General features: G+C 34.4%; 1 protein-coding gene across 1 annotated transcript in view; it reads left to right on the plus strand.

Annotated features, from left to right (window-relative positions):
• The first annotated feature begins 1371 nt into the window (after positions 1-1371).
• Positions 1372-27623, plus strand: part of ADAM7 (ADAM metallopeptidase domain 7) — a 62010-nt gene continuing 35758 nt past the window's right edge. Inside the window, exons 1-8 of the mRNA XM_026007801.2 lie at positions 1372-1385; positions 2375-2412; positions 3547-3650; positions 8732-8808; positions 19530-19608; positions 20563-20639; positions 21619-21811; positions 23725-23778. Coding sequence (XP_025863586.2) covers positions 1372-1385; positions 2375-2412; positions 3547-3650; positions 8732-8808; positions 19530-19608; positions 20563-20639; positions 21619-21811; positions 23725-23778 — 636 coding nt within the window. The remainder of the gene's footprint in view (positions 1386-2374; positions 2413-3546; positions 3651-8731; positions 8809-19529; positions 19609-20562; positions 20640-21618; positions 21812-23724; positions 23779-27623) is intronic.

A 27623-nucleotide genomic window follows, 5' to 3' on the forward strand; every position in this document is an offset into this window, starting at 1 on the left:
CTTAAATATTGGAAAGAGAAAAGGAATCCAACGAGAGCAACTTAAGAAGAAGCTGTGAATAAGCAGAGTCGATCCATGGTATACCATGAGCTAAACTCTTCGAAAGGTAGAAGTGATCAATTGTGTTAAATGCTGCTAAAAGGTCAAGTTAGAAGGGATGAGAATAGACCACTGGATTTAGCAAGGTGCAGCTCATCAGTAGCATTGATGAGAAGTGTTTTGTTGAGTGAAGGATAAAAAGTCAGATTAAAGCAGTTTAAGAGCAAGTGGGGAGAGAGGAACTGCAGATAAACAGTATGTGCTATTAAAAGAAGTCAAGAATGAAGGGACACCTGGGTGGCTCAGTGGTTGAGCATCTGCCTTCCACTCAGGTCGTGATCCCAGGATACGGGACTGAGTCCTGCATCAGGCTCCCCACAGGGAACCTGCTTCTCCCTCTGCCTATGTCTCTGTCTCTCTCTGTGTCTCTCATGAGTAAATAAATAAAATCTTTAAAAAAGTAATCAAGAATTGGACAGTAGGTGGGTGGAGGGGGCAATGAAGTAAAAGGAGAAGTACGTTTTTAAAAGATGGACAAAAATGACAGCATGTTTGCAAATATACAGTTCAGATGATAGCGTAGCAAAAGAGAGCAATTGCCAGAGTGATGACATTGGAGGTGGAAGAAGGAATGGAATCCGATATATTAATGGTGTGTAGACATTACAGGCATGGACAGTCCATCCATAAAAACTGGAGAGAGCTAGTCTATATTGGCACACATCTTGATAATGTGATACTGTGGTAGATGTGATAATGGGAGAAAGTAAGATTTCTTTCTTCTGGTAGTTTCTTTGTTTCTCAATGAAGTGGAAAGCATGGTAATCATTAAGAGTAAATTAAAGGAGATTTGAGATTTGAGGAGAGAAGAGAGACTATGAAAAAGTCAACTAAGAGAATTGGAGAGTGAATGAACCATAGAATGTAAGATTGCCTTTTAGCACAGATTCATTTAACACTCATACTCTGCCTATGAGATACATGTTATTATGCCCAAAGTCCATTTTATAGATGAGAAAACAGAAGTACAGAAATATTTCATACTTTGGTCAAAGCCACAGAATTAAAAAGTAGCAGGTAATTTACCTTTTGAAATTTTAAATTTTAATCCTAACACCAATGACAATGACAAAGTATTGAAGCATTTTCAACAGGCACATGACATGATCAGATTTGTATCTGAAAAGATCATACTTGTCGGAGTGTAGCCAAAAACAGTCTATAAGAACCTGGACTTAAAAGGAGGCAGAAAAGCTGGAGAAAAGAGGTTTGAATATTTTCTGGAAGGTAAAATAAACATACTTAGTGATGGGTTGATTATGAGAGATACCAATGATGACTACTGGGTTTCAGACTTGCAATGTGGAATAAATATTAACATCATTAATGAAAGCAGAGAACAAGTTTTGTATCTTCTTAGTTTGCAGGGACTTTGAGCTGTCTCAATGAAGATGTTGAATAGAGAGTTGGCTGTAAAGGTCTATCATGCAGGTGGCTGGAAGTAAAAATGTGAGGCATAACTGATGATAATTAAACCACAACTGAAGATGAGATGGTTTTGGAACAAGCATACAGTTAGAGGAAAAGAGGAAATAGGCTAATACCTTGAGGAACTCCAAAACCCAAAGGTTGAGTAAAAGAATATGTACCCAACTTAAACGTACACAGTGTGGTATGGCAGTTAGATCTCAATAAAATTGGGCGGGGGGACTCTAGTTATTTTCCCTTGCCTCAGGACTCTGGGGTCTTTTATCAGGGTGGGGGTGGCAAGTAGGGGTAGAATGTGGATTGTGGATGAGTATCTTGTCTTTTTACAGATTTTGAAAGGCCATTATACCCATGCCCCATGGCATAGGCTTTTATTTAGTTAAAAAAACTTCTCAATACTTCTATCTACTTTTTATAAAAATTTCCTTTATAATTTCTCCATGTGGCATTCTTCACATGCATTTTCTCCAACCAAAGCTTCCATAAACATTCTTCAAATATTTTTCTAAGACATATATGATTTTTTTCACTTTTGAATTTTTAGTACATCTAGAATTCTATTTATATCAGGCATGAAGTAGGGATCTCTGCCCAGCCCAACTCCACCACAGCACCTCAGTGGTGTCTTTAATTAGTACATGATGTCCACCCTCCAGGTTTTAGCCTCAAGCACCTCACAAATGATGCAACACAAGCAAGGAACATTTCCTTGTACTGGATCAAAACTACTTATCTATCTGGGCTCTTCAACCCTGCTGTGGAAACAAGGGCAGAGAGCTGCACACATCTTTTCTCAAGCATCTGTGCCCCTTCTTCCATCAGAATCATTCAGAATGTTTCTCAGGAGTTTGCTTTTCATGATTATACTCATTTCTCAGATTAAAGGTATGTCTTAACCTTTTTATCACGGTTTTCTTACTAGGCTATGAGGTAATGTCTCTTTAGTCACAAAGTTTAGACTGTAAATAATAAAATAATATTCATTGATGATTTTGCTGAGAACATAGTATAGGACTCGGACTAGTTATGTCTAATATTGAGATTCTATGCTTTTATGAAATACTTCAGTGCTTTTACATACTCTGATTTACAGTGAGAAGGAGGAAGGAGTGGGTGTTTCTGAATATCTGCAGTGTAGAGACACTGTGCTAGCCATTAGCTACTTTCGCGTACATTAGCATGTGTGCAATCTTATTATCTATTTTATAAAGAAATTGAGAGGGGCACCTGGGAGGCTCAGGGGTTGAACGTATGCCTTCGTCTCAGGTCATGATCCCAGGGTCCTAGGATCGAGTCCCACATCAGGCTTCCCCACAGGGAGCCTACTTCTCCCTCTGTCTATGTCTCTGCTTCTTTCTCTGTATCTCTCATGAATAAATAAATAAAACCAAAAAAAAAAAAAAGGAATTGGGAATAATATCTACAGATCAGAAAGAATAGAAATAGCATTTATGGCCAATAAACTCATAAGACTTTGATTCAAATAATAGCAGATTGTAGTATCCTATGGTCTTTCCTCTACATCACTCTTCAGTGAGATAACCAGGGCTCACTCAGGAAAGCACTGATTCAAGAGTACCTACGCCCTTTTAACAAGGGAAAGCTTTGCATTTGTATTTAGCTAGGAGAGTTAAGATTTCAAATGCAAGTGTCCCTGGGAGATAAAATTGGTAATTTACACCGAAACAATGCCTTACAATGCAGGTTTGACAGGCGCAAAATCCAGAGACAGACAGGAGGAGATTAAGATGACGAAGGTGGTAGCTGCAAAGCAAAGTGGGAAGACGAAAGAAGCTAAAAGACCTAATGGGGAGGAAGGGAAGGCTGTTTTCCAATTTTGCTTATATTTGCCTAATTTGGAAACTATCAGTCTCAATTTCCTTACCTATTAAGTGGGAGTGATACTTCAAAGTGATGTTGTACATGGCTGCTAATTGAGAGCAAGTGAACTCTATGAGAATGATTGTGCATGGGTGTCAATGCCAGATTGTATTTTCTCCCTTAAACATTTCCTTTTAGAAAAGGTAATCATTGGAGTCGAAGGTCAAGAAGTGGTTTATCCTAAAAAGCTTCCTCTGATGCAGAAGCGAGAAGTTTGGCACATTCATGATTATGACATACAGGTACATGTTTTGACTTAATAAATATGATTTATTGCTTTCATAGGGTATGTAGAAAGCAACCTCTGACTAATCAGAAGTGAAAAAGAGAGGAGTTTCGATTTTTCTGAGAACTCCCACTCAGTCTACAGCGTGCACTTGAGGGGGCCGGAGTTGGGGAGGAAGCAAATTTGTGTTGGATTACAAAACAAAATGGAGTAAAATTTGGATTTTAGAGGCTGCCATGTACAGTTTTCCAGATTTTTTGAGGATTTCCACTAACAAGTTTCCAGGCTGATTTAAGGCAACCTCATTTGTTCTGAGCTGGTGCCTATGGAATGTAATTTCCGAGCATTTTGCTTTCCCAGTGATATAATATGCAGGTTCACTTGCCTTACAGACTCTGCAGCAAAGTTGGACAACTTTCTTGGGAACACATGTGGTCTGTTGCTTAGAACAGTGTTTATTCAGTTGTTAAAATGTAAACATTTAAAATTTTATTTTCAAAAGAAACAAATGTTTATGCAGACAATATGTAATGCATATAATAGGAAAAAGGCTTCAAAATAAGGTAATTTTCAATTCCCATTACTAAAAAAAACATTCAATGACTGTTCTTAGATATTTATTACCAGGCACTTGCATTGTGGGCCCGAGCTTTCTAACTTGGTCCATGGAGAATAATGACTCTCACTTTGCCCCAACACTTCTTGAGGGCAAACTTTTCCCAATGCAACTATTTTTCTTCCCTTCATCATTAGAAGAGCCAGCCTTCCAGGCTCTCATTTGTTAGGTACCTCAGTCATAAGCAAGACATATTTCAGCTTTCCTAATGATCCCACTGAGATGTCTTTCCCATGGCTTAAGACACTGAAAAAGCAACTTTTTATCTGCTGCTATTTGGAGATAATGTCTAACCATTTTTCTGTAATAATCTCCTTACAAATAATGTTTTCTCTTGATCTCCAATTCTTTTATCATCTTCTTAAATCTTTTATTAATATAACATTACATGTCAACTATACTTCAATTAAAAAGTAAAAGAACTTTTATTGGTTGAAGTTTGGTACTCGTCTAAGAGGGCAAAATCAGCCCTCTGTCACCATTGTGCAAATCAAGTCCCATTATGAATATACAAGATGAGCCCGGATGGGGTCAGGAAATATGCAGGATGAGTTTGGAACATCTTATACTACCAGAATTAAGGAAATTCTCAAACAAACAAACAAACAAACAAACAAACAAACAAACCAAACTTGCACTGATGGGATTATGTCAAAAGAACATAGGGAGCCAAGTGAAGGACCTCCCAATAGCCAAAGAATGGACAATTTGAGCAAAAAAATAATAATAACATAGTTCTGGGCCATAGCAAAGTATAAATTAATATCTTTGAACTCATACTGGTATAAGTGAACACTTGAATAAATAAATAAATGGGGGAAAATAGATAAATCTCCTATACATAAGAATTAAAATATTGACATAGACACTCCCCTTCCCAGGAGGTGGAGCATAACTCCTCACCCTTTAAGCATGGCCTGTGCACAGTGACTTCCAAAGAGTAGAATATGGAGGGGGAAACAGTGAAGAAAGATGGAAAACTGCTACCTCAGCCAAGTGATCACAGTAATCGGTAACCATTATCAATAATAACCATTATCAATAATAGGTCATGTTGATAGTATGTACTCCAAATATGATGTGATGAAAATGGCACTTTATTTTGTTGTTTATTTTGTTGTGAAGATTTGGGAAAATCTTCACAATTCCAGGCTAGGAGTGAGAAAAATATCAGAAAAACCTTAATTGAGATGCAACCTATAAAATGCTTGATCAGTACTCCTCAAAACTGTCAATGTTGTTAAAAAATAAGAAAATCCCCCCCCCCCCCCAAATAAGAAAAGCCCAAGAAACGTCATAGTGTAGAAGAGCCTAAGGAGGCATGACAACTAAATGTAATATGGTGTCCTGGATGGGATCCTAAGACAGTGAAAGGACATAAGACAGAAACTAAGGAAATCTGGATAAGTTTATTGATTTAACTGATTTGTCAATTACTTAATTGATAATGTCAATCTTGGTTCATGAGTTGTGACAAGTATGCCATAGTGATGTAAGATGTTAATAATATAGAATGCTGAATTGTGAGGTACATGGAAATTCTCTGTATTATCTTCCCAACTTTTCTCTAAATCTAAAATGATTCTAAAACAAAATAAAAAAGTTGTAAAACTAAATAAAATAATAAAAATTTTAAACAAAATTAAAAATTATGTTTATTAATATAAAGACAATATTAATGACAAGATTAATAAGAATGTCACATTTGACAGTATTAACAATAATGTCTGAATATTAGCTAATATGAAACTCATAATCACACATTCAAATTTTACAAAGTCCCACTATACCACTGTTACTCACACACACCTGCACAAGTAGTTTATCACACTGTAAATAGGATTCAACCCTTCTTATCTGAATAAGCATCTAGGTTCTTGCCTGCCCACTGGGTGTGGATTACATGTTTATAAAGAAGTCCTAATTTTATGTTAAACTTGCAGTCAAAATAATACCCAAATGCACACTTCACATTCAAAAGCATTTAACTCCCCTCTCTCTCCCTCAAAGCTGCCCCTCTTCAGAAGACCCTCCTTTCAATAGTATGGTTTAAACAAACCAGAAGCCTGAGGGAATTTTTATTTTTATTTTTTATTTTCTTTGAGAGAGAGAGGTGGGAGGCAGAAGGAGAGAGTGAAAGAGAATCCTAAGTAGGCTCCCTGAGCAGTGTGGAGCCAGACATGGAGCTCCATCTCATGAGATCACGATTTGAGATGAAGTCAAGAGTAGGATGCTTGACTGACTGACTTCTCATGCACTCCTTGAGAGAATTCTTCATTCCTCTCTTTTGCCTCTCCCATCAAAAAAAAATAAAAATAAAAAAAATCACTAAATCTTATGCATTCTAGCATGTAGATATCCTTTGAAAGTATCTACTCTCCCTTATCCCTGCTGCCACTCCCCTGCCCAAGTGAGCTGTATTCCATCAACAGCCTTTAAATACTTTTCCTACCAAAATAAGACAAAATCACGGGATCCCTGGGTGGCGCAGCGGTTTGGCGCCTGCCTTTGACCCAGGGCGCGATCCTGGAGACCCAGGATTGAATCCCACGTCAGGCTCCCGGTGCATGGAGCCTGTTTCTCCCTCTGCCTGTGTCTCTGCCTCTCTCTCTCTCTCTCTCTCTGTGACTATCATAAATAAATAAAAATTAAAAAAAAAAATAAGACAAAATCAGAGAAGGAGACAAACCATAAGAGGTTCTTACCTCTTATGGAAGGGAACAAACTGAGGGTCACAAGAGGGGCAGGGGGTGAGGGGATGGTATAACAGGGTGATGGGCATTAAGGAAGGCACTTGATGTAATGAGGCCTGAGTATTATATAAGACTGATGAATCACTGAACTCTACGTCTGAAACTAATAATGCACTATGTGTGTATTAACTGAATTTAAATTTAAAACAAACAAGCAAAAAATAAATGGTTTTTCTGCTTAAAGTTGTGATTTTTGCTAATCCATTATCTGTAATAAGTAAGCCATCTAAAATACCATACCTCCTTCTGCATTTTTTGTCTAAACTTTTTTCTTCGGATAAAGTCCAAATCTTCTTAAGTGACTAATTAGTCTGTATATAATTTGGCTCCTTTCTACTTTTTCATTTCTCATATTTATTCAACTTACATTTGATTCTCCAACCACCTTGAACTTTTCTGGGTTTCTCAAACATGTCAAGCTCCTTCCTATCTCAGGGCCTTTGCATTCTCTGTTTTCTCCTGACTCCTTCCTCACACAGTCACTGCATTTCTCCTATTATGATGCTTATAATACTCAATTACATTTGCTTGATTTTCTTCTTTGCCAAGCTGTGTCTTCCAAAAGGGCATTGTGTATCATTGTATATTCCATATTATCACTGTGCCTGAAATTGAATACATGGTGAACAATAAACTAAAGAAATGTGCTAGATAAATGACCAGTAACTGTCAATCCTTAAATTATAAATAATTCTTATGATCACAAAGAAATAAAATACCACAAAAATACCCAAAGGGCATAAATTAGGAATTCATATACAAATAAGAAAATAAACTAAACAAGAAAAATATCACTATGAAAAATGATCATTAAAGAAAAGTTTGTCACAACAAGTTATCATTTCGTTGTTAATATTTAAGGCAAGAAAACAAGAACTACTATACATTTCTAATGAAATTCTAATTTAAAAAAAAAGAAATTCTAATTTTGTGCTTCCTTTCTTCAGGGTTATCTTACGGCATTATCAAACATTTTTTTCACGTTGCTGTCAAAGAAATGATGTCTAACTATAGTGAATACTCCAAATCAAATTTCTGATCCAGATAGAAGTTAAATAAATTCACATCGTGACTTTCAGTCATAAAATACATACTATAAAAGAACATTTATTGGACTAGGGAAAGTGGTCATAGTCATGATTAATTTCTATGTGAGAAAGTAGACTATAAAAGAGTATAACCCAAACTGTTAAAGATACATAAACAAAAGCTCTATGGGTGGGTGCAGAACTGTAAGAACATACAACAACTTGTTATCTCTGGATAGGAAGAAAATATACATATTTTCATTTCATTTTATAACTAGAAAAAATGCCCATCAAACATTTAATTAAGGGACACCTGGGTGACTCAGTGGTTGAGTGTCTGCCTTTGGCTTGGGTGGTGATCCCACAGTCCAGGTCGAGTCCCACATCAGGCTCCCTGCATGGAGCCTGCTTCTCCCTCTGCCTGTGTCTCTGCCTCTCTTTCTCTCTGTGTCTCTCATGAATAAATAAATAAAAATCTTTTTAAAAATAATTTAAAAAATAACTTACAAGAAAAATCCCCCATGTATATTGGATCTCATAAATTCAGCCTAATCCATGTTTATCGTTTTACCTGGCGGGATTGCTGGACTGCTGGATAGATGGATTAAGTCTAATTTTTCCCCACACCCCCTCCACTCCCTGCCCCAACACACATTAAAGGAATACACATTCAAGTCATACGATGGATACTGTTTTGCAGGAAACTTATGAAGAAGAATTGCTGTATGAACTAAGACTCACTAGAAAAACTTTAATACTTCACCTTTTAAGGTCAAGGTAAGTTCAATTATAATTCAATACCTTATAGATTTATTAGTCTGTAGTATCCCAGTTTTTGTAGAAACTGCCAGTGAAGTGAATTCCTCAAGTCATTGTCACCTACATATAGACTAAATTCCTACTTTCCTAATATAAGCCCTAATATAATTTCGACATTTTAGCAATTACAGACACTGCCTTTCGGTTCCTGAGTTACCCTCTATTTAAGGTACTTAGAGCCCTTTGAACTCTGTATACTCACTCTAGGAAGAGAGTTAATACATTACTTCTTTGTGAGTCAGTGAAACAGAGGAAATTTGAAAAACATGGTTTTTAAAATGCTAAGTTACTTAAAATAGATATCAAACCAAGTTCTTTTGGAGAATAAACTAAAAGCAGGGAAGAATTTACCAAAGCACGTTACACCTTGTGTCAGCTGAGCAATTCTAATGCCTTTAATTTCTTCATTATGATTCCTTGGTATTTGTTGGTGAATGGATTCTTTTATTATTGTGTCATTACAGAAAATCCCTCTGGTCAGGAAGTGTATTTTACCTGTTATCAATGCCTTCATATGTTTGCACAGTGTACTATTTTCATCCATTTTCTTTCACATTTCTGTATCTTTCCATTTAAGATGGATCTCTTGTAAGTTGGCAAGAAGCTGGGTCCTGCTTTTTAATGAATTCAGACAATCTGATTTCTAATTGTAATGTTTAATCCGTTAACATTTAATGTTATGAATGATATGTTGTATTTAATATTTGATTCCTGTTTATTTTGTTTGTTTGATTTTCTGGTCTTTTCTTTCCCTGCTTTCTCTAGATATTTGGGTTATTTGCTTTTTTTTTTTTTTTAACTTTACCTACTGGCTTTTCATTTATCTATTAGCTTTTTAGCAGTATCTCCTGATTTAGGTTTAAACTTTTGTTTTAGAGATTATAATATTTATTTACAGTTAATACTGTGTCATTTTATGTAAAATGTAAAAGTTTCCTCATCATATAAGTCCATTTAAAACCACAATTCTTTTATGTTAACTTGTTGTATATATACATCTATATACATAATTTACTCCATAGTGCATGGCTATAATTTTGGCCTTAAGTGGTCATATACATCTTAAAGAAATTCAATAAAAATATATATATTGTTTTAACTTACTGAATCATTTACCATTTCCTATCCTTCTATTCTTAGAGATTCAGTTTTACTTCTGCTACCAATTCCTTTGACCTGAAGGACTTTCCTTGCCCATTTTTGTAGTACAGATCTGCTGGGAGAAATTTATCTTGGTTTTCTTTTATCTGAAATGGTCTTTTTTTTTTTCCTTCATTTTTGAAGGTTATTTTTTGCTGTATATAAAATTATGGATTGACAGAATTTTTATTTCTTTTGGCAAAACAGTGTTGACATTGTTCTTTCCTCTGACCCCTATAGTTTCTAATGAGATGTTAGTGGCAGTTTGAATTTCTGTTCCCCTGTATACATTATGTTGTTCTCTTAGTGCTTTCAAGATTTGTCCTAGTTGCCAATATTCCTCAATTTGACAATGATATGTACAGGTGTAATTTTCTTCATATTAATCTTGCTTGTGCTTTACTAAACTTCTTTAAATTCTAATTTATGTCTTCCTCCAAATTGGATAAAATTTCAGTCATTACCATTTCCTTCCTCCATACTTTTTCTCTTCTTCCTAGCAGTCAAATTATCAGTATTTTGTCCTTTTAATATTATATTACATGTCCCCAAAGCTCTGTTCTTTTTTTATTTCTTTTCTTTAGACTAGATAATTTCTACTGATCTATCATCAAGTTTATTACCTCTTTCCTTTATCAAATCTATTCTTGCGCATACAGTGAAACCTTTTATTCATGATATTTTCAATTATAATTTTTTAATTTGCTTTTTAAAAAGTAATTTCTGTATTTTTGTGCTAACATTTCACATCTTTTCATGCATTTCAAGTATATTTTCTTTTACTTTGTTGAAAATAGTTATAATACCTACTTTAGTCATCATCTATAATTTCAACCTCTGGATTGTCTCGAAGTAGATCTTTATTGATTGTCTTATTTCTTGAAGAGTTAGAATTTTCCTGTTTCTTCATATGTCTAGTAAATTTAGATTGTGTACTGAACAATTTGAATGAAATGTGGTAGAGACTAGATTCTGTTGTCCCTCTGAAGAGGTTTGATACTTTTATTTTATCAAGGAATTAACTTTGTTAAATTCAAACTGCAAACTCTGTCTTTTGGATGGTAGCTCAAATTTCAATTCAGTTATTTTATTCTTAGTAGCACTTGTTTATTGAACACATTAACATGTCAAATACAGTATTGGGAACCAAAAAGATACAAGTAAAAGTAAATCAGTCCCTTTTTAAAAAGGTTCACAGGCAACCTCAAGCATGTTAGGGCAAGGCAAATAAAAGCTAGTGGACCAAACTAGCTCTACTACGCTCTATGTATGACCCTCAAAATAAGAATAATTTTTAAAGTTTAAAATATTTGGAATGAAAACAAAATAAAACAACTAAGCAAAGAACATGTAACAAAGATCATATGTGGCCCACATAGCCCAAAATGTTTATCATTTGGATGTTTACAGAAAAACTTTGCTGACCTCTATAATATAGAATGAGAATCTAGTAAACATGAAAATGGAGATTTTTGGAGGTATGAAATACATATATAGGGAAGAATTTCAAAGTTTACCTGGAGTATAGTAAGTGTGTTTTGAACTGGTTTTTGAAGTCTTGTAAGTTTCTTATGTCAGGAGTGGGAACAAAATGTGACCAGGAGTAGTTCAAAGAGCTTAAAGAAAAAATATGGTAGGTTCAAGACCTTTACAAATAGTTTATTATTTATCTATGTATCTATTTCTGAGATATCTTGACCTCTGTGGGTTATAAAAACTATTACCTTCTAATTCACTAAAATCCTTTAGTATGTTTACTTCTATATCATCCAAGTAGTTAATAAAATGTTAAGTCATTCTTAGATCAGGAATACCATGATAAAACAGCATTTTAAAAACTGTACCTTTATGATATTTTAGTTCTAAATCATTTATTATGGCTATATTGAGTATTTTTTAATCATATATTATGTTTCAGTTTTTGACCTGAGTAAACATTGGTGTCTATTCATCATCTTGGAGAGACTTTAGATTGAAAGGATTCTACTAATGGCAAAAATATTATGTGATGATAAGTGTGTTATGATTATGTAATATGTATGTATTTTGAGGGGTTTTTTTAAACGATTTTATTATTTATTCATGAGAGACACAGAGAGAGACAGAGAGAGAGAGACAGAGACAAAGGCAGAGTGAGAAGCAGGCTCCATGCAGGGAGCCCATTGTGGGACTCGATTCCGGGACTCCAGGATCATGCCCTGGGCCGAAAGTGGACACTAAACTGCTGCACCCCCCAGGCGTCCCTGTTTTGAGGTTAAAACAACAATAAGCATAACTTGTGGTTGTCTATGAGCACAGTATTATGATATTATGTAATATTACAGTACAGAATTCCAAATGTTAAAAAATATGTTAAAATGATAAAAAAAAGTTCTATAACATTTCTTAAAATTGACGTTTTAATTTATAAAAGAAAATGAAGCTATGAATTTTTACTTCCAGAGAAATGGAGCAGACATATTTTTCTCTATTCCTTCCACTAAGTACAATTAAAACTTCTGGGCACTACATATATAAAGCAAATATAAGAAGACTGACAGATGTGAAGAGAAAGTTAGACCAGCTAGAAACTCTGTTACCCGAGGAATGACAGACACAGTGGTGTGTTTCTCAGGTTGCCTTTTGGCTTCATATATCCCAGACTAGATACTAGAGAAATCAGCAACCTGCAAAATCATGCTCTATTTAGCCAAAGGGCTAAGAAAGAAAGAAATAACTTAGAAAAACAAAGTTTTTAGACAATAACTGTTCTACTCTAGCAAACATCACATACACACAGAGAACAGTGTCCCCACTCCCATCTCAGCCAGAAAAAGCAGTACCAAGAGACTAAGCTTCCACCACTGTCAGGCTATAAAAAGGCACCCCAACACCCTCTCTTCTCCTGTTTAGAGAAACAGAGATAGCTAAATGGAGAGTCAAGACTTTCATTCTGGCCTAGTGGTAAAGAAGCCCCATTCTCCTCACTGTAGTGTGAGGACTATTATAGAGCCTGGATGCCACCATGCCCATCTGGCACCTTTCCTGCTGGGTTAATGTGAGAAGAGGCCTAGTGGAGAACTAGCAAAAACACCCCTCACAGTGTCAGTGGAAGCCACATGAAAAGCATAGATGAAACATCCCTCCTTTCTTACTGAGAATATTTCAGCGGGAATGCATTTGACCCTTGCCAAGCAATAGCAAGGAACTCATGTAGGACAAGTAGAGACCCTTGGATTTCCATTCCTACTTGACAGTAATGAGGTGCCTCACACTAAAATAGTATCAGAGGAGATCTACTAAAACACAAGATCCAGGGGGTTATAACATAACATCATAATATCCAAGTTTTAATTGAAAATTCCGTATCAAACCAAAAGCCAGAAATATTTCAATCTAAAAGAACGAAAAAATTAGTAGCTGCCAACACCAAAATGAGACAGATGTTTGAGTTATCTGACAAAATTTTAAAGCAGCTATCATAAAAATGCTTCAATGAAAAATTACAAACATGCTTGAAACACTTGAAAAAAATAGAATGTGTCAGGAAATGAATAGAAAAATCTCAGAAAAAAAGAAAATCGAAGATATAAATAAGAATCTAAAGAAAATTTTGGACCTGAAAAGTAAAAAAGTAAAACCCTCAATAGATAGGCTTAAGATCAGAATAGAAAGGAGAGTAGAAATAATCAGTGCAGTTAGAATAATAGAAATTATATAATCTGAATAACAAAATTTTCTGGGGAAAAAATACTCTCAGGAATATGTGTGAATAAAACAAAAGATGTAAAATTGGTGCCATCAGACACCCAGGAGAGAGGAGAAAGAGTATGGAGCTGAAAAAGTATTCAAATGAATATTTGATACTGAAAATTCTCAAATTTGACAAGGAAAATACCAACGCCTACAGGTTTAAGAAGCTGAACGAACTCAAAACAGGATAAACTTAATCCCATTCCAAGTTTCTTTTTTTTTTTTTTTTTTAAGATTTTATTTATTTATTCATGAGAGACAGAGAGAGAGGCAGAGACACAGAGGGAGAAGCAGATTCCACGCAGGAAGCCCGATGTGGGACTCGATCTCGAGTCTCCAGAATCAGGCCCTGGGCCAAAGGCGGCGCTAGACCACTGAGCCACCCGGCCGCCCCCATTCCAAGTTTCACCATGTATTCACATACATACATAAGCCTAGAGCAACCACTAAGAAATCTATTCAGAGATGTATGCTGAAAAGCGCTATAGATAAATCAAAATGGAATTTGAAAATATACTTCAGCAACCCAAAGAAGGAAAGAAAAGGAAACTAAAACATGAAAAAAGAAGAAACAGGAAAAAAATAAAATATCAGACTTAAGTCTTAATATTTTAACAATTACTTCAAATCTAAATGGTCCAAATACTCCAATTAAAAGGAGAATGACAGAATGAATGAAAAATGCTGTTTAGGGCAGCCGCGGTGGCCCAGCGGTTTAGCACCACCTTCAGCCGGGGTGTGATCCTGAAGACCTAGGATCAAGTCCCATGTCAGGCTCCCTACATGGAGCCGGCTTCTCCCTCTCTGCCTGTGTCTCTGACTCTCTCTCTCTCTCAGTGTCAGTCATGAATAAATAAAATCTTTAAAAAAGAAAAAAAATGTTGTTTATACCATGTCTTCCACAAAATAAAGAGGGAAAACTTCCCTTTCATTCTATGAAACCAACACTACTCTGATACCTAAACTAGACAAAGATAATATAAACGAAATTGAACTACAGGCAAATATCCATTGTGAATGCTAGCAAATAGAATTCAAAAATGAACAAGAATTATATACCATAACCAAATGGATATTTGGTAAGCCCTTGACTTACTTTGGTAAAAGGCTGAATGTTTTCCTCCTAAAATCCGGGACCAGGCAAATATATGCACTCTCACCACAGCTATTCAACATATTCCCAGAAGATCTAGTTAGCACAACTCAGGAAGAAAAGGAAATGAAAGATATATAGATTGGAAAGGTAGATGAAGAAAAAAGCCCTTATTTGCAGATGATACAATAATGGTTTGTATAGAAAATTCTATGAAATCTAACAAACTAAGCTAGCATACAAATTAGCAAACAAACAAAAACACCTCCTAGAAGGAATAAAAGGGCTCAGCAAAGTCACAAAATATTTCATCATAAAAAATCAATCGTATTTCTGTATGGTCACAATGAATATGTGGAAACTGAAGTTTAAAATACAACACCAGTTGCAATTATTCAAGAATAAATGAAAAAGTTACAAATAGAGAAATATATACAAAGCTTGTTCACTGAAAACTATAAAATTCTGATGAAAATCATCAAAAAGATATAAATAGATGGGACCTTATTTTGTGTTCATCTACTAGAAGACTCAACATGGTAAAGATGTTGATTCTCCAACTGATATATAGGGTTATCACAATTCTTATCAAAATTATTGTAAGATTTTTTAAAGATACAGACAAGATTATTCCAAAATTTATAGGGAAAGACAAAGGAACTAGAGTAGTTAAAAGAAATATGGAGAAAAAAAAAAAAAACAGGAGTAACCGCTTCAAGATGTATATAGATACAGAGTCATACTATTAGGGGAATAGGCACATAGATCAGTGGAATCAAATAGAAAACTTGGAAACATTTCCACACAAGTAGAGCCAACTGATTTTTGCCAAAGTTTGTAAAGCAAATCAATGGAGAAAGTATAGTCTCTTCACCAAATGGTGCTGAAACTACAGTATATCCATAGCAAAACAAAGCAAAACAAAACAAAAAATAAATAAATAAATCACAAAAAACAAAAACCTCAACTCGAATCCCAAAGCTTATGCCAATTTTATACAAAAATTAATTCAAAATAGATCTTGGGTTTCAACATAGAATGCAAAACTATAATACTTTTAGATAAAACAAGATAATATCTTGAAGATTTAGGGCTAAGGCAAAAAATTCTTAGACTTGACACCAGATCATTTGACATAAGTAATAAAAGCTAAAGTTGATAAATTGGACTTCATTGAAAATGAGAGTGCTTACTCTACAAAAGTCTTGCTATGAGGATGAAAGACAAGCTGCACAAAGATACAAGAGCAAACATTTGCAAACCACAACCAAAAAGGGACTAGTATTTGGAAAATAAAGGGTTCTCAAAACTCAACCATAATAAAGCAAACAATTCAATTGGAAAATAGGCAAAAGATATGAAAAGACATATCACGAAAGAGAATATATACATGACAAGTAAGCACTGAAAAGGTGTATGGCACCATTAATCGTCCAAGAAATGCAATGAAATAGTACATTCAATCAGAATGGCTGAAACTAAAAAATAATTATATCACCAAAGGCTGGCAAGGGATATAAAGAAACTGGATCATTAAAGCATTGCTGATGTGAATACAAAATGATATAGCTCTCTGGGAAAACAATCTGCCAATTTTTATAAAACCAAATGTGCAACCTCCGCAAGGTAAAGCAATTGTACTTCCGGTTATTATCTCAGAAAAGTAAAAACCTACATTCACACAGATAGCTGTACACAAATGTTTACAGCTTTATTCATGATATCCTTAAACTAGAAGCAACTCAGAGCTCCTCAACAAGTGAATGGTTAAGCAAACTGTAGTAAATCCATAGTATGGAATGCTACCCAGCATGAAATGGAACAACTCCCGTGGATCATTAGGGCATTATGCTGAATGGGGAAAAGAAGGCAAAGCATATGTCATATACCAAAGGTCATATACCATATGATTCCGCTGATAAAACATTCTCAAAATGACAAAATTATAAGGCTGGGAAACAGATTGGTTGTTTTGAATTATTGTTAAGAATTAAGGATGTTGTTCGGGAAGCCAGGGATTATAAAGAGATAGCAATGAGGGAGATTTTTCTGGTGGAATAGTTCTGTATCTTGATTGTAGGGGCATAACAGAAATCCACATATATGAAAAAATAACACAAATGCACACACATGTATTGTACTAGTGCACATATCTGGTTTTGTTATTGTACTATGGTTGTGTAAGATATGGCTGAATGAAGTGTACACAGACACCAGACTCTGCTATGCTATCTCTGTAACTACCTGTGAGTCTGTGATTATTTCAAAATGAGCGAGTCGTACTTTGTATTCATGAATTGAAAAAAAATAGGATCTGTTGTTTTATAAGAAAATGACGTTTTTCAATATAATTTGGGGGGAAGAGAGTGATCCCTACTATGATTCAGTCCCTAAACTTAAATGCACATCCTGGCTGCATGCAGAACACATAATCCTACCTATTTAGGACTTACCAAGGATGAGACAAGCTATGTTCATGGAATGTGGGCATGAAGAGAAATCTACCAATTCTGCTCTATTAGAGCAAATTCTCATTGTTATGCCAGCTCTCTGAGGAAAGACAAGTAAGAAGGCACAGGTGGATATTTTTAACTCAGGTTAAATATTTCCTTAATCTTGTTTTATAAAAATCTGTTGTTAAATGCATATTTATGAGATAATTAAAGGAAAGCTTGGATAAACAGCTATGTAGAGAGAATGATGTCAATTTTAATAATGAACATGTTTATGCATTTATAACTACATAACTGTCTGTTTGTTTTTCTTGTTCATATAACACAGTATATGTTTTACCTCTCAAAAGTGATTTTGAGCTCATTCCATTCCGTCAAACCCAAGTAATGGTACTGACACTAGGGCTTTCTCTACTCTATCACCATTTCATGTCCAATAGAGTCAATATTACACTTTTCTTCTTGTGGACTCATGAATGTTAAAATGGAATTGTTATTATCCACATGGGGTAATTCAGACAGAACTAAGTGAATTTCAGAGCACAGTACAGGGTCTTCTTACTGAGTAGGAAATAAGCAGCCTATTGGCTGTCGTCAAAAATCCCACCGGATAGAGGAACTATAAACAAACTTCTTTTCAAGCAACTTATAGTGTGCCATTGAATGAAAAGTTGACAGTCTTGAGGGGGGATTAACTCTATGCCTATCCTTTTCCTGATTCTAGGAATAGGTTTGGGGCACATCAGGAAGTCTTTGATGCTGACATCCCTGCTTCTGTGTTATCTCTATGTGCAGTCACATTTACTCCAGATAACACAGTCACATTCCATCATCATATTTCCTCCATCCATTCCCTTCCACCAGGCTTTTTACTTGGTCAGTGTTGTAGCCTGGCTTCTTTTTTTTACTATTGTTGATCTCCTATTTATAGGAAGACTGCCCTGAGCTCTTCATTTTTATAATTTGGAAACATAAACCCTAGTTCATGTATTCCAAAAGTCTTGACTTTAAAAACTAATGTTTCTGTCGTGAGTTTCAAAGGTCTGTTTTTCAGGATAAAATTTCACATTTTTTTTTTTTTTGTAGAAGGTACTTTATTGAGGTGATTTGGAGTGCTGGTTTCCTGTCTCCTGTCCAGCCGCCTCAGTACAGTCTCATGGGTGGAAAAGACCAGGCCTCTGGGCTGCTCTGGGCCACTACCCAGGAGAGGCTGGGCAGTGGGGCAGGGGAGCTGGGACTCCAGTCCAGGGCAGAGGTTCCAGGCAGCAAGGGTGATGGTGGCTGAGGCAGGGGCTGTTGTGGCCCAATCCCCCAGGGCCGCGGAGGGGGCGGTGTGGCTACCAGCCAGATGCTTTTCAGCAGGTCAAAGGCTATTGGGGGGCCCCAGGCTGCCCCAGATGGAGAAAGTAACAAGGGTGGCCAAGGGAGTTGGCCAAGGGAGTTGACATATACAATCTTAATTCTCAGTGTGAGGATACCCATGGGTTTTATACAGGAGATGTGGGAGAGCACTGGTTACTCTACAATCACTCAGAATGAATGCTCTTTACTTGTGCAGAGAAAAAACTATGAAGAATTACATGAAAATATTAACAGAGGTATTTCTCTATGGTGAGAATTTAGGACAATTTCATTGGTACTTTTCCATGTTTTCTAAATTTACTATTATTAGTACATATTGCTTTTATCTAAATATATAGCTGTTGGGTTAATGTATTTTAAAATAGGTATAGTGGGGCAGCCTGGGTGGCTCAGCGGTTTAGCGCCACCTTCAGCCCAGGAAGTGATCCTGGAGACCCGGCTTCGAGGCTCACATCGGGCTACCTGGTGGGGCCTGCTTTTCCCTCTGCCTGTGTATCTGCCTCTCTCTGTGTCTCTCATGAATAAACAAATAAAATATTAAAAAAAAATAAAATATGTATAGTGTATGTATATATGACATATGTCAAATATATTTTGTATAAAATGTATTTATATATTATTTTTACTTAGGTAACATTTTCTCTAGGTCTTCTCAAGTTGTTCCCTTGGCTAAAACTACCAGAATCTTTTTCAGTTTCTTCAAGTGTTTGCCATACCATGAAGTCCAGGTAGAAGGTTTTTTTCATCTGAACAGGATTGGTTTTGCTTATGTGTTTTTAGCACGAAAGGAACTTACTGAGATTTGAAAGCAGTCTAGAGACTTCTCTCTCCATAACTGGTTTTATTGGGTGACTTTATAGAATGAGTAAATCTCACTACCTCTCTGCCCTCTTTTCCAGGGAGTTCCTAGGTTTAAATTACAGTGAAACTTACTACTCCACAAAAGGAGAGATGATCACCAGCTATCCTTCCACCACGGTATCTTATGGAACCTTCCCATGTCTCTTTTCTGAAATTTCCTCATGTGATTTTGAAACCCAATCTAACTTTATAAGCAGCTTCAGAAAATATTATGTCAGGAAAAAAATATTATGTCAGGAATGAATATTGATTGAATTTTGTCACTGAGTTATCCTAGAATAGAAAACATGACCCTCAAACTCTAAAAGGAAGCTGATTATTAACAAATCAATGACTGTTAATGTATTTTTCTTTACTAAACCGACTTCTATATACTCAAAATGGTATTAAGTCTGGAGGAAGGGTACGTAGGGCAGGACACAAAAGGAGTATAAGACAGCCTGATGTTCAACATTCTTTTATGCAAAGGATGGTTGCTGGCCTGTGAGGGTCTGAGATCCCATGGGAAGGGCCACACATAGGCAGGAGTTGAAGAGATGGATATAATGGAAAACGTGATTACCTGACAGAATCACTGTAGGCAGAGCACCACGTAGGGAATGACAAGGATACTAACTTGACTGAAGCACAACAGTAGGAGACTTGAGGGGACCTGGTTGGAGAGTAAGATCTAATTTTAGCAATCATCAAAAACATTGGCATATTTCATAGGCAACTGTAGGAAAACTATAATAATAACATAAGGGTAGTTTGGTAGGAATTTTAGGATGGGTTTAATAAAAAGAAATATTTATAAGGAAACGGTCACATTTCTAACGCTGGATTCATCAACTAATAAACTGCTAAATATACTGCTTAACACAATGTAATCATGCGATTAAAAGGATTCTAAAGGAATTTAAAAATTTCCAAATGACAGAAGACAATGAATAAATCCATGAATGAGTATGTGTATAATTTGTGAGAATGAAATGTTGGTATATTATAAACACAAAATATGTGTATATTATAATTTATGTAATATAAATATATATATATATATTTATTCGATAGCCTCTTCATCTATTTTAGGATCACTGTTTTTACCAAGGATCCATCATACATGAATTTGATTCTGCTGCCAGTATCAGCACATGTAATGGTCTGAGGTATTGGACAAGTATCTATTTTATTTATAAATTTTCATAATGGATTTTCAGAGACATTTCCTTCTCATCTTTCTAACAACTCTTTAAATAGAAAAATTAATGGGAAAAAACTACTGTGTATTTTCAGCATAAGTATACATTATGGCCCATCGTTTATGTTCATTTTTGAGAAAAAGATGTCTAATGTACAGCTTTAAGCAAGACAAGTTTTTCAGTATATGATCAAGGGATTCAAGTTGTAAGACTGCTGGAAATCATCTAGACTGTCCTCTCATGTTACAGACACTGAAATCAGAGACTTGCCTCTGAGCATTCAGTCTTACCGGTGATAGAACTCAATCCAAAAACCAGGCTTCCTAACTTCCAGTCCTGTAATTTCCTACCACACAACAGTTCACACCATTTTAATTATCGGGAGTTTAGAGTCCTTAGAAATTAAAGTCAGAAGTAAAGCCTATTTCAGTTCTCTGTAGATCTTGGTCTTAAGGGTAAGAAAGGAAGGAGGTAGAGGGTAAAAGAATAAGAAATTTCCACCTTCATGTGTGAAGTACTCATACATGAATGAGTACTTCACTTGAGTAGATCCCAATATATTCCGAATAAGAATACCTTTGATGACAAAATTTCTGGATAATAGTATTTTACTTTCATGTATTTACTCTACAATTAATGCATGATGGACATAAAAAATTCACAAAATGTTTGCTAGAATTCTGAGATTTCAAAGTAGAGATCGAACTGTCAAATTTCTGAAAATTTAGATGATTTCATTCTTATGAAAGTTATTAATTCAAAGGCCACAATAACCTCATCTTTTTATCATTCCCAGTACCTGACTACATGCTCATGAGACTTCAGTCTTATAGTTTCCATTCTTAAATAGACAAAGTTGATAAAATGGAACAGAAGAATATTGTGAGAAATATAGAAGTAAAATGGAATAGATCTTGAATGTACATCACATTCCCATTTTCCATAGGGGATTCTTCAGGGTATATGACCAAAGGTACCTCATTGAACCAGTGAAATATTCAGATGAGGGACAACATTTGGTGTTCAGATATAATCCAAAGATGCAGTATGCTGCCAATTATTCTTGTACAGAACTCAATTTTACAAGGAAAAATGATCCAAAGGATGATATTAAAATCATGGAAGACCTCAAAATAGAAGTAAGTGCTTTATCTTTAAATCATCTTAATGCCAGGAAAATGTCTCATTTGCTTTTTGATTTCAAAACAGAGATATGAGCTGAACTAATGAAGTATATATGCTACCTGAGTTTGAATCTTCATTGTTTAAAATCTAAAATGTAAATCAAACTTTTTTAAAATCAACATAGAAAATGTTCATTCCCTACAGTAAATCTCAGTTTGTCCCATCAATTTTAAGAATGGGGAATATTTACAACCATACATATAGATTTATGGCATTAAGACAATAAATGTTTGGAAAAGATGAAATTTGCAATGTCAGGAAACCTCTCCTAAATACTGTCTTCCCTCATCTTCACTGACATTTTTGTTTTTGGGGGGTGTGTTCATGATAAGTCAGGGTCTCCCCCTCTCATCAGTCCAAATGCTCTAATTATGATTTTTTTAAGAGTAATAGCAACTTCAATTTCTGGTGAGATAATTGCACAATCAGAGCTCTCTGTGTCTTAGGCTTTCCTGTACTAGTTCTAATCACCTCAAATCTCCACTCAGTGTTAGCCTTTAAGATCTATAAGTACCCCTCTTCTTCAAATATTCTTGGTCCAGATAGTGTCAGAAACTTACTAGATGCCTAACAAATGTTTCTGATTGATTCAATCAACTAACAATTAAAATACATACTTAGTTCACACAAAAAAAATCACTTAGTTAGATCTTTGTACGATATGCTTCCGGTTTTACTTAGAGGGTAAGCATGCACCTCAAGGTATAACACTGAGAGCTAAAACCAGAATTTTCTGGTGTTGGTGATTTATAAAATAAAAGATCTATAATTAGCAACTTTTATACATTTCTTGGAATTCAGGCTACTGCACAGTAGGAGATTGGGAAGTAGGAGAAAAGTAGAAGGAATACAGTCAGTCCTATTAGCTGCTCAGTCCTATGTTTTGCTCTTCACTATTGATAAATCCTTTTTATAGGAGCTACCTAGTAGGCATTTACTTTATAAATGAAATAAAACTAAGCATTAAAAATTGTATTCATTATTCTTATTTATAACCCTTCTATTTATTTGTTTAGAGTATAAACTAACACACAATGTTACATTAATCTCAGGTATACAACATAGTGATTCAACATCTCCAACATCTCCATACATCATGCTGCACTTGCAGTGAGTGTAGCTACCATCTGTCACCATACAATGCTACAATATCATTGACTATATTTCCTATGCTGTGCCTCTTATTCAATGACTTATTTATTCCATAACTGAAAGTCTGTGTCTCCCATTCCCTTTCATCTGTTTTGCCCATCACTACTCCTCCCTGCTTCCCTCTGGCAACCATCAGTTTGTTCTCTGTAGTTATAGGCCTGATTCTAGTTTTCATTTGTTTGTTTACTCATTTGTTTTGAATTTTAGATCCCACATAAGTGTGAAATCATATACTAGCAGTCTTCCTCAGTCTGACTTATTTTCTTAGCATAACACCCTCTAGATCCATTAATACTGCTTCAAATGGCAACATTCCATCTTTTTATGCCTGCATAATATCTGTATGTGTGTGTATACCACATTTTCTATGTCCTTCCGTCTATTGACAGACACCTAGGTTGCTTTCTTATCTTAGCTATTGTAAATAATGCTGCAATAAATATAATTTTTATTTCACCTGAAAGGCTAAAGAAAGAAAGGAAGGGTATTCAAATATAGAATGTTGTTTCAGGTTTTTTAAAATCTGATGTACAAGGTCATATGTATTAATAATATATTGGGTTTTATTTGATAAATTCCTGGAATTATTAATTATACTCCTGTACCTTACCTTCCTGTATCAATAATATTAACATTTCTTACCAGGAAAACTAACTTAAAACATTAAAATGAGGAACATTAACCATAATTTATTAAATTTTTCATAAATTTCCAGAGGATTCATAAAGAAAAGTATGTTGAACTGTTCATTGTTGCTGATAATAATGTGGTAAGTTTTCAGATGAACATTTGCTCTTCATTCATGCTTATAAAACATAGCTGTGATTCTAAACCAAAAAAAGAGGAGAAAAAAGTATTTTAATCAGAATTCCATTTTTGGCTCAATCTTGTTTTTAGCTTCCCCAGACAGAATTATGTAAGAGGTGATAAGGTCCTTTGGCAGTATAGTGGACTGAGTCAAAAGAGAATTTTTCTCCCTATTATGAACATATGGAAATGATGAACAATGTATACAAATTTGAAAATAAGTGCACAACCTATAGTTTAGTTCAGAAGAAAACACAGGAAATCTCCAAGTCCTAAAAATGAGAAGAGAATCTCTGTCAGAGCAGTGCGTAAAATTCAAAGGCTTGATGACATGTAATATATAGAACATATTGCATTATTACCAGAGCCATAAAGAGCTGCTGCATCTCTGTAAAGGGAACTGGATAATCTCTTTCCAATGAAACTGCAGAGAAAATGTTCTGTCTGTCTATAGCAATGGGTAGGGAACATATTAAGCATGAGAAAGCAGAAATCCGAAACTTGTGTCATGCAATGATGCGGAACATGATATATATTTCTTTAGATACAGAAATGCTAAGCAAAGCTTTCAATGTAAAGGTGATTAGAAACTTGATAAACTATCAAAGCTCAAGTCAAAAGTGTCCTATAAAGACAGGCTCATAATCCAAGATAAAACTAATCACATGAGGAAGTGTCAACCAACATAATAGAAAGTAGAATAAGCTCTCCAAGAACTGAAAATTATCCACTGATATTTGAGATTATACACTTAACAATAGAGCAGGAAAAGATATTAAAACAAAAAATAACAGAGTTACAGGGAGAATCTGGGGTTTTTCTTCCCCTCTATCAGGAAATTTTAGATCAAGTAGGAAAAATTAAAAAAAAAAAAAGAAAATATTTGAGCCCATATATATAGTTTTAATCTAATCAGTTGATGGAACATCCTGCATCCACAAAATAGACTATATATATATATATATATATATATATATATATATACTCTTTCCAAGTGCAGATAAAATACTTTCAAAAATTAAACTGGTATTTGTCCACAAAGGAAGTAAAAATAAATAGAAAGGAATAGGTATATAATAAAGAACACCTTTTTTAAAAAGCATAACCAAAGTGGAAGCTGTAACAAAAATTATTACTAAACCAATAAAAGATCATTGGTTTGGAATCTAAAGCAAAATACACTTTCAAATATTAATTGAATAAAGAAATCAAATCTGAAATTATGAAAAACTTAGAACAGCAGAAATAAAAGATTGGTATGGAAAAAACTGTTTAGATGCAGATAGAGTAGCAGTATTTTGAAGGATATTTATAGACATAAACATTTCTATTAAAGAGAAAGAAAAAGAGAGAAAGAAAAATTTAATGAACTAGGAGTCTAACTGGAAAAGTTAAAAATGAATCCAAAAAATATAAAGAAAATAGTTTTAACAATGTGTAAAATTATAAGACACAAACCAAAAAAGAAATAAATGGTAGATCAACAAAGCCAAATGCTCATTCCTTGAAGACATTTCTGAAATAGAGAAATCTCTGATAATATTTATTAAGAAAAAAATAGAAGTCACGGAGTGTTGTTTAGAATCACTAAATTCTACCCCTGAAACTAACACTATGCTATATGAGAACTAACTTGAATTTAATAAAATCTTGAAAAAGTTTAAAAAATAAATGGCACCTTCAAAAAAAAAGAGAAAATGGAACTACAAATATAATTATAAATAAAAAGAAAGCATAACTATGAATACAGTAGAGGTTATACATCATTAGAAAATATATGTACAACTTATGCCAATACATTTGTGAGTGAATGCCTGCAGTAAAATACTACCATGATGACGTGAGAAGAAATAGGAAACTCTGAAAAGTTTAAAACTAAAAAAATTTAAAACTAAAAAAATTTAAAAACTAAACTAGCCCAAGTCTATCAACAAATAAACACTAGACCCACATGCATTTAAACACAAATTTTACCAAATTTCCTATAAGATAATCCTATCTTTTACAAACTGCTCTGAAGAATAGGAAAAGAGGAAAAATTCTTCACACATGTTATAAAGTTATTATAATTTTCATAGTAGTTGTTTACCACTGTGTAACAAACTACCCCAAACTTAGTGTGGTCTACTTATGTAACTGTAGTAATCTAGTTCCACTGTGCTAACTGGCTGGTGTAAAAATGGCCTCAGACACTTGTCTGGTATGTAGTATTGGGTTTCAGTTGGCTACATACGCAGTGGGCTAGACTGTGCTTCTCACATCACACCTGGGCATCCAAATATCAAGAAAGACGCAAGGCTTCAATGTATAAGAGCTTTTCAAGCTTCTGCTTGTACATTTATTAATGTCTTATTAGCCAAAGGAAGCCATACAGCCAAGCCTAGAATTGATGTAGGAGGGAAATATATAAGGATATAGACATCTAGAAGATTGATTTCTTGAGGGGATTTACTGTAACAATTTATGATGACTTTGATAACAACTCCAAATAAGAAATTAAAATTATAAGCCAATTTCACTTACAAACACAACTACAAAAATCCTAAAAATATTTTCAAACCCAATCCTGAACATATCCAAAAAAAATTTACATGGCAATGGTTTATTTTAGTAAAGCAATCATCCCAAATATTCTCAATAAAACTCTTAGCAAGTAAGAATGGAAAAAAATAAAGAAAATTTACCAAAATCATTCTATCCTGTATATATATATGTATATATGTATGTATATATGTATATATGTATATATGTATATATGTATATATACATATGTATATACATATGTGTATATATATATATATCCTGCATATATATATATATATTTTTTTTTTAAACTTAATAATGAAATGTTGGAATTTTTTTCTCCAAAAGTGAGAATAAGATACATTTGTTTTCATTGTCCATATATTTTATTTTGATAGATTAACTGAAAATTTTAGCCATCACAATAAGACAAAATAAATGAGATCTATGTTAATTTAAAAGGAAGACACAAAATTGTTGCATTTTTTTGAAAAGCAGAAACTACAGCTACTTATTTTTTTTAAAAAGGAAATTGATAAAATTTAAGTGCTACTTAGGCTTACATTAACATGTTTATGCGAACACATTAATTCACTTTTAAAGAGTGCTAAAATATGCTTTCTTAATAATAATTTATTAGTAAGAAGTAAGAACAATTTGTTAAATTTAATATTTACCAGGTAAAAGTTTGCTTGATATGACTTTAGGGGCATTAAACTGGACTTATACATGCATACCTATCATATTTGCTGCCTTAATATTGTCTTTAGATATTAAGGAGGTTAATTTTTGGAGTAGTTCCTATAGAAAATCATCCATTTTCATTTAATGAATAGTTAATATGCTAGATTCTGAGTATTATAAATATTTATAGTTATCTGAGTAATATATGCACACATGCATACATGTATGTGTTAGCTGAGTATAAAGGGCAACAGCAAGAACAATGTAGAGTTAGTGTATTCTAGTAAGATAGAATAGAAAACTAAAGGCAACTTTTGGGAAATATTTCAATGTATTTACATATCTTGAAGACAGTGTGATGAATTTTAAGCGACTAAGTAGAGTAAGGATATGGATGTATACACCCAGACCTAGCAAGTTGAAAGAATAAGCAGAACACAAGTGTCTTTATACTGGGGAAGGCTAGCTATATAACGAAAGCTTGTCAATAAGAATGCAAAGACCCCATATCACTTTCTTTCCCTTAGCCCATGGATGGAAATCAGTGATTAAAGTACCCTATCCCTATGACCTCTAAGATAGGCTCATAATCTCTCAAAT

Source organism: Vulpes vulpes, chromosome 9 (genome assembly GCF_048418805.1).
Source record: "Vulpes vulpes isolate BD-2025 chromosome 9, VulVul3, whole genome shotgun sequence".
Lineage (NCBI taxonomy): Eukaryota > Metazoa > Chordata > Mammalia > Carnivora > Canidae > Vulpes > Vulpes vulpes.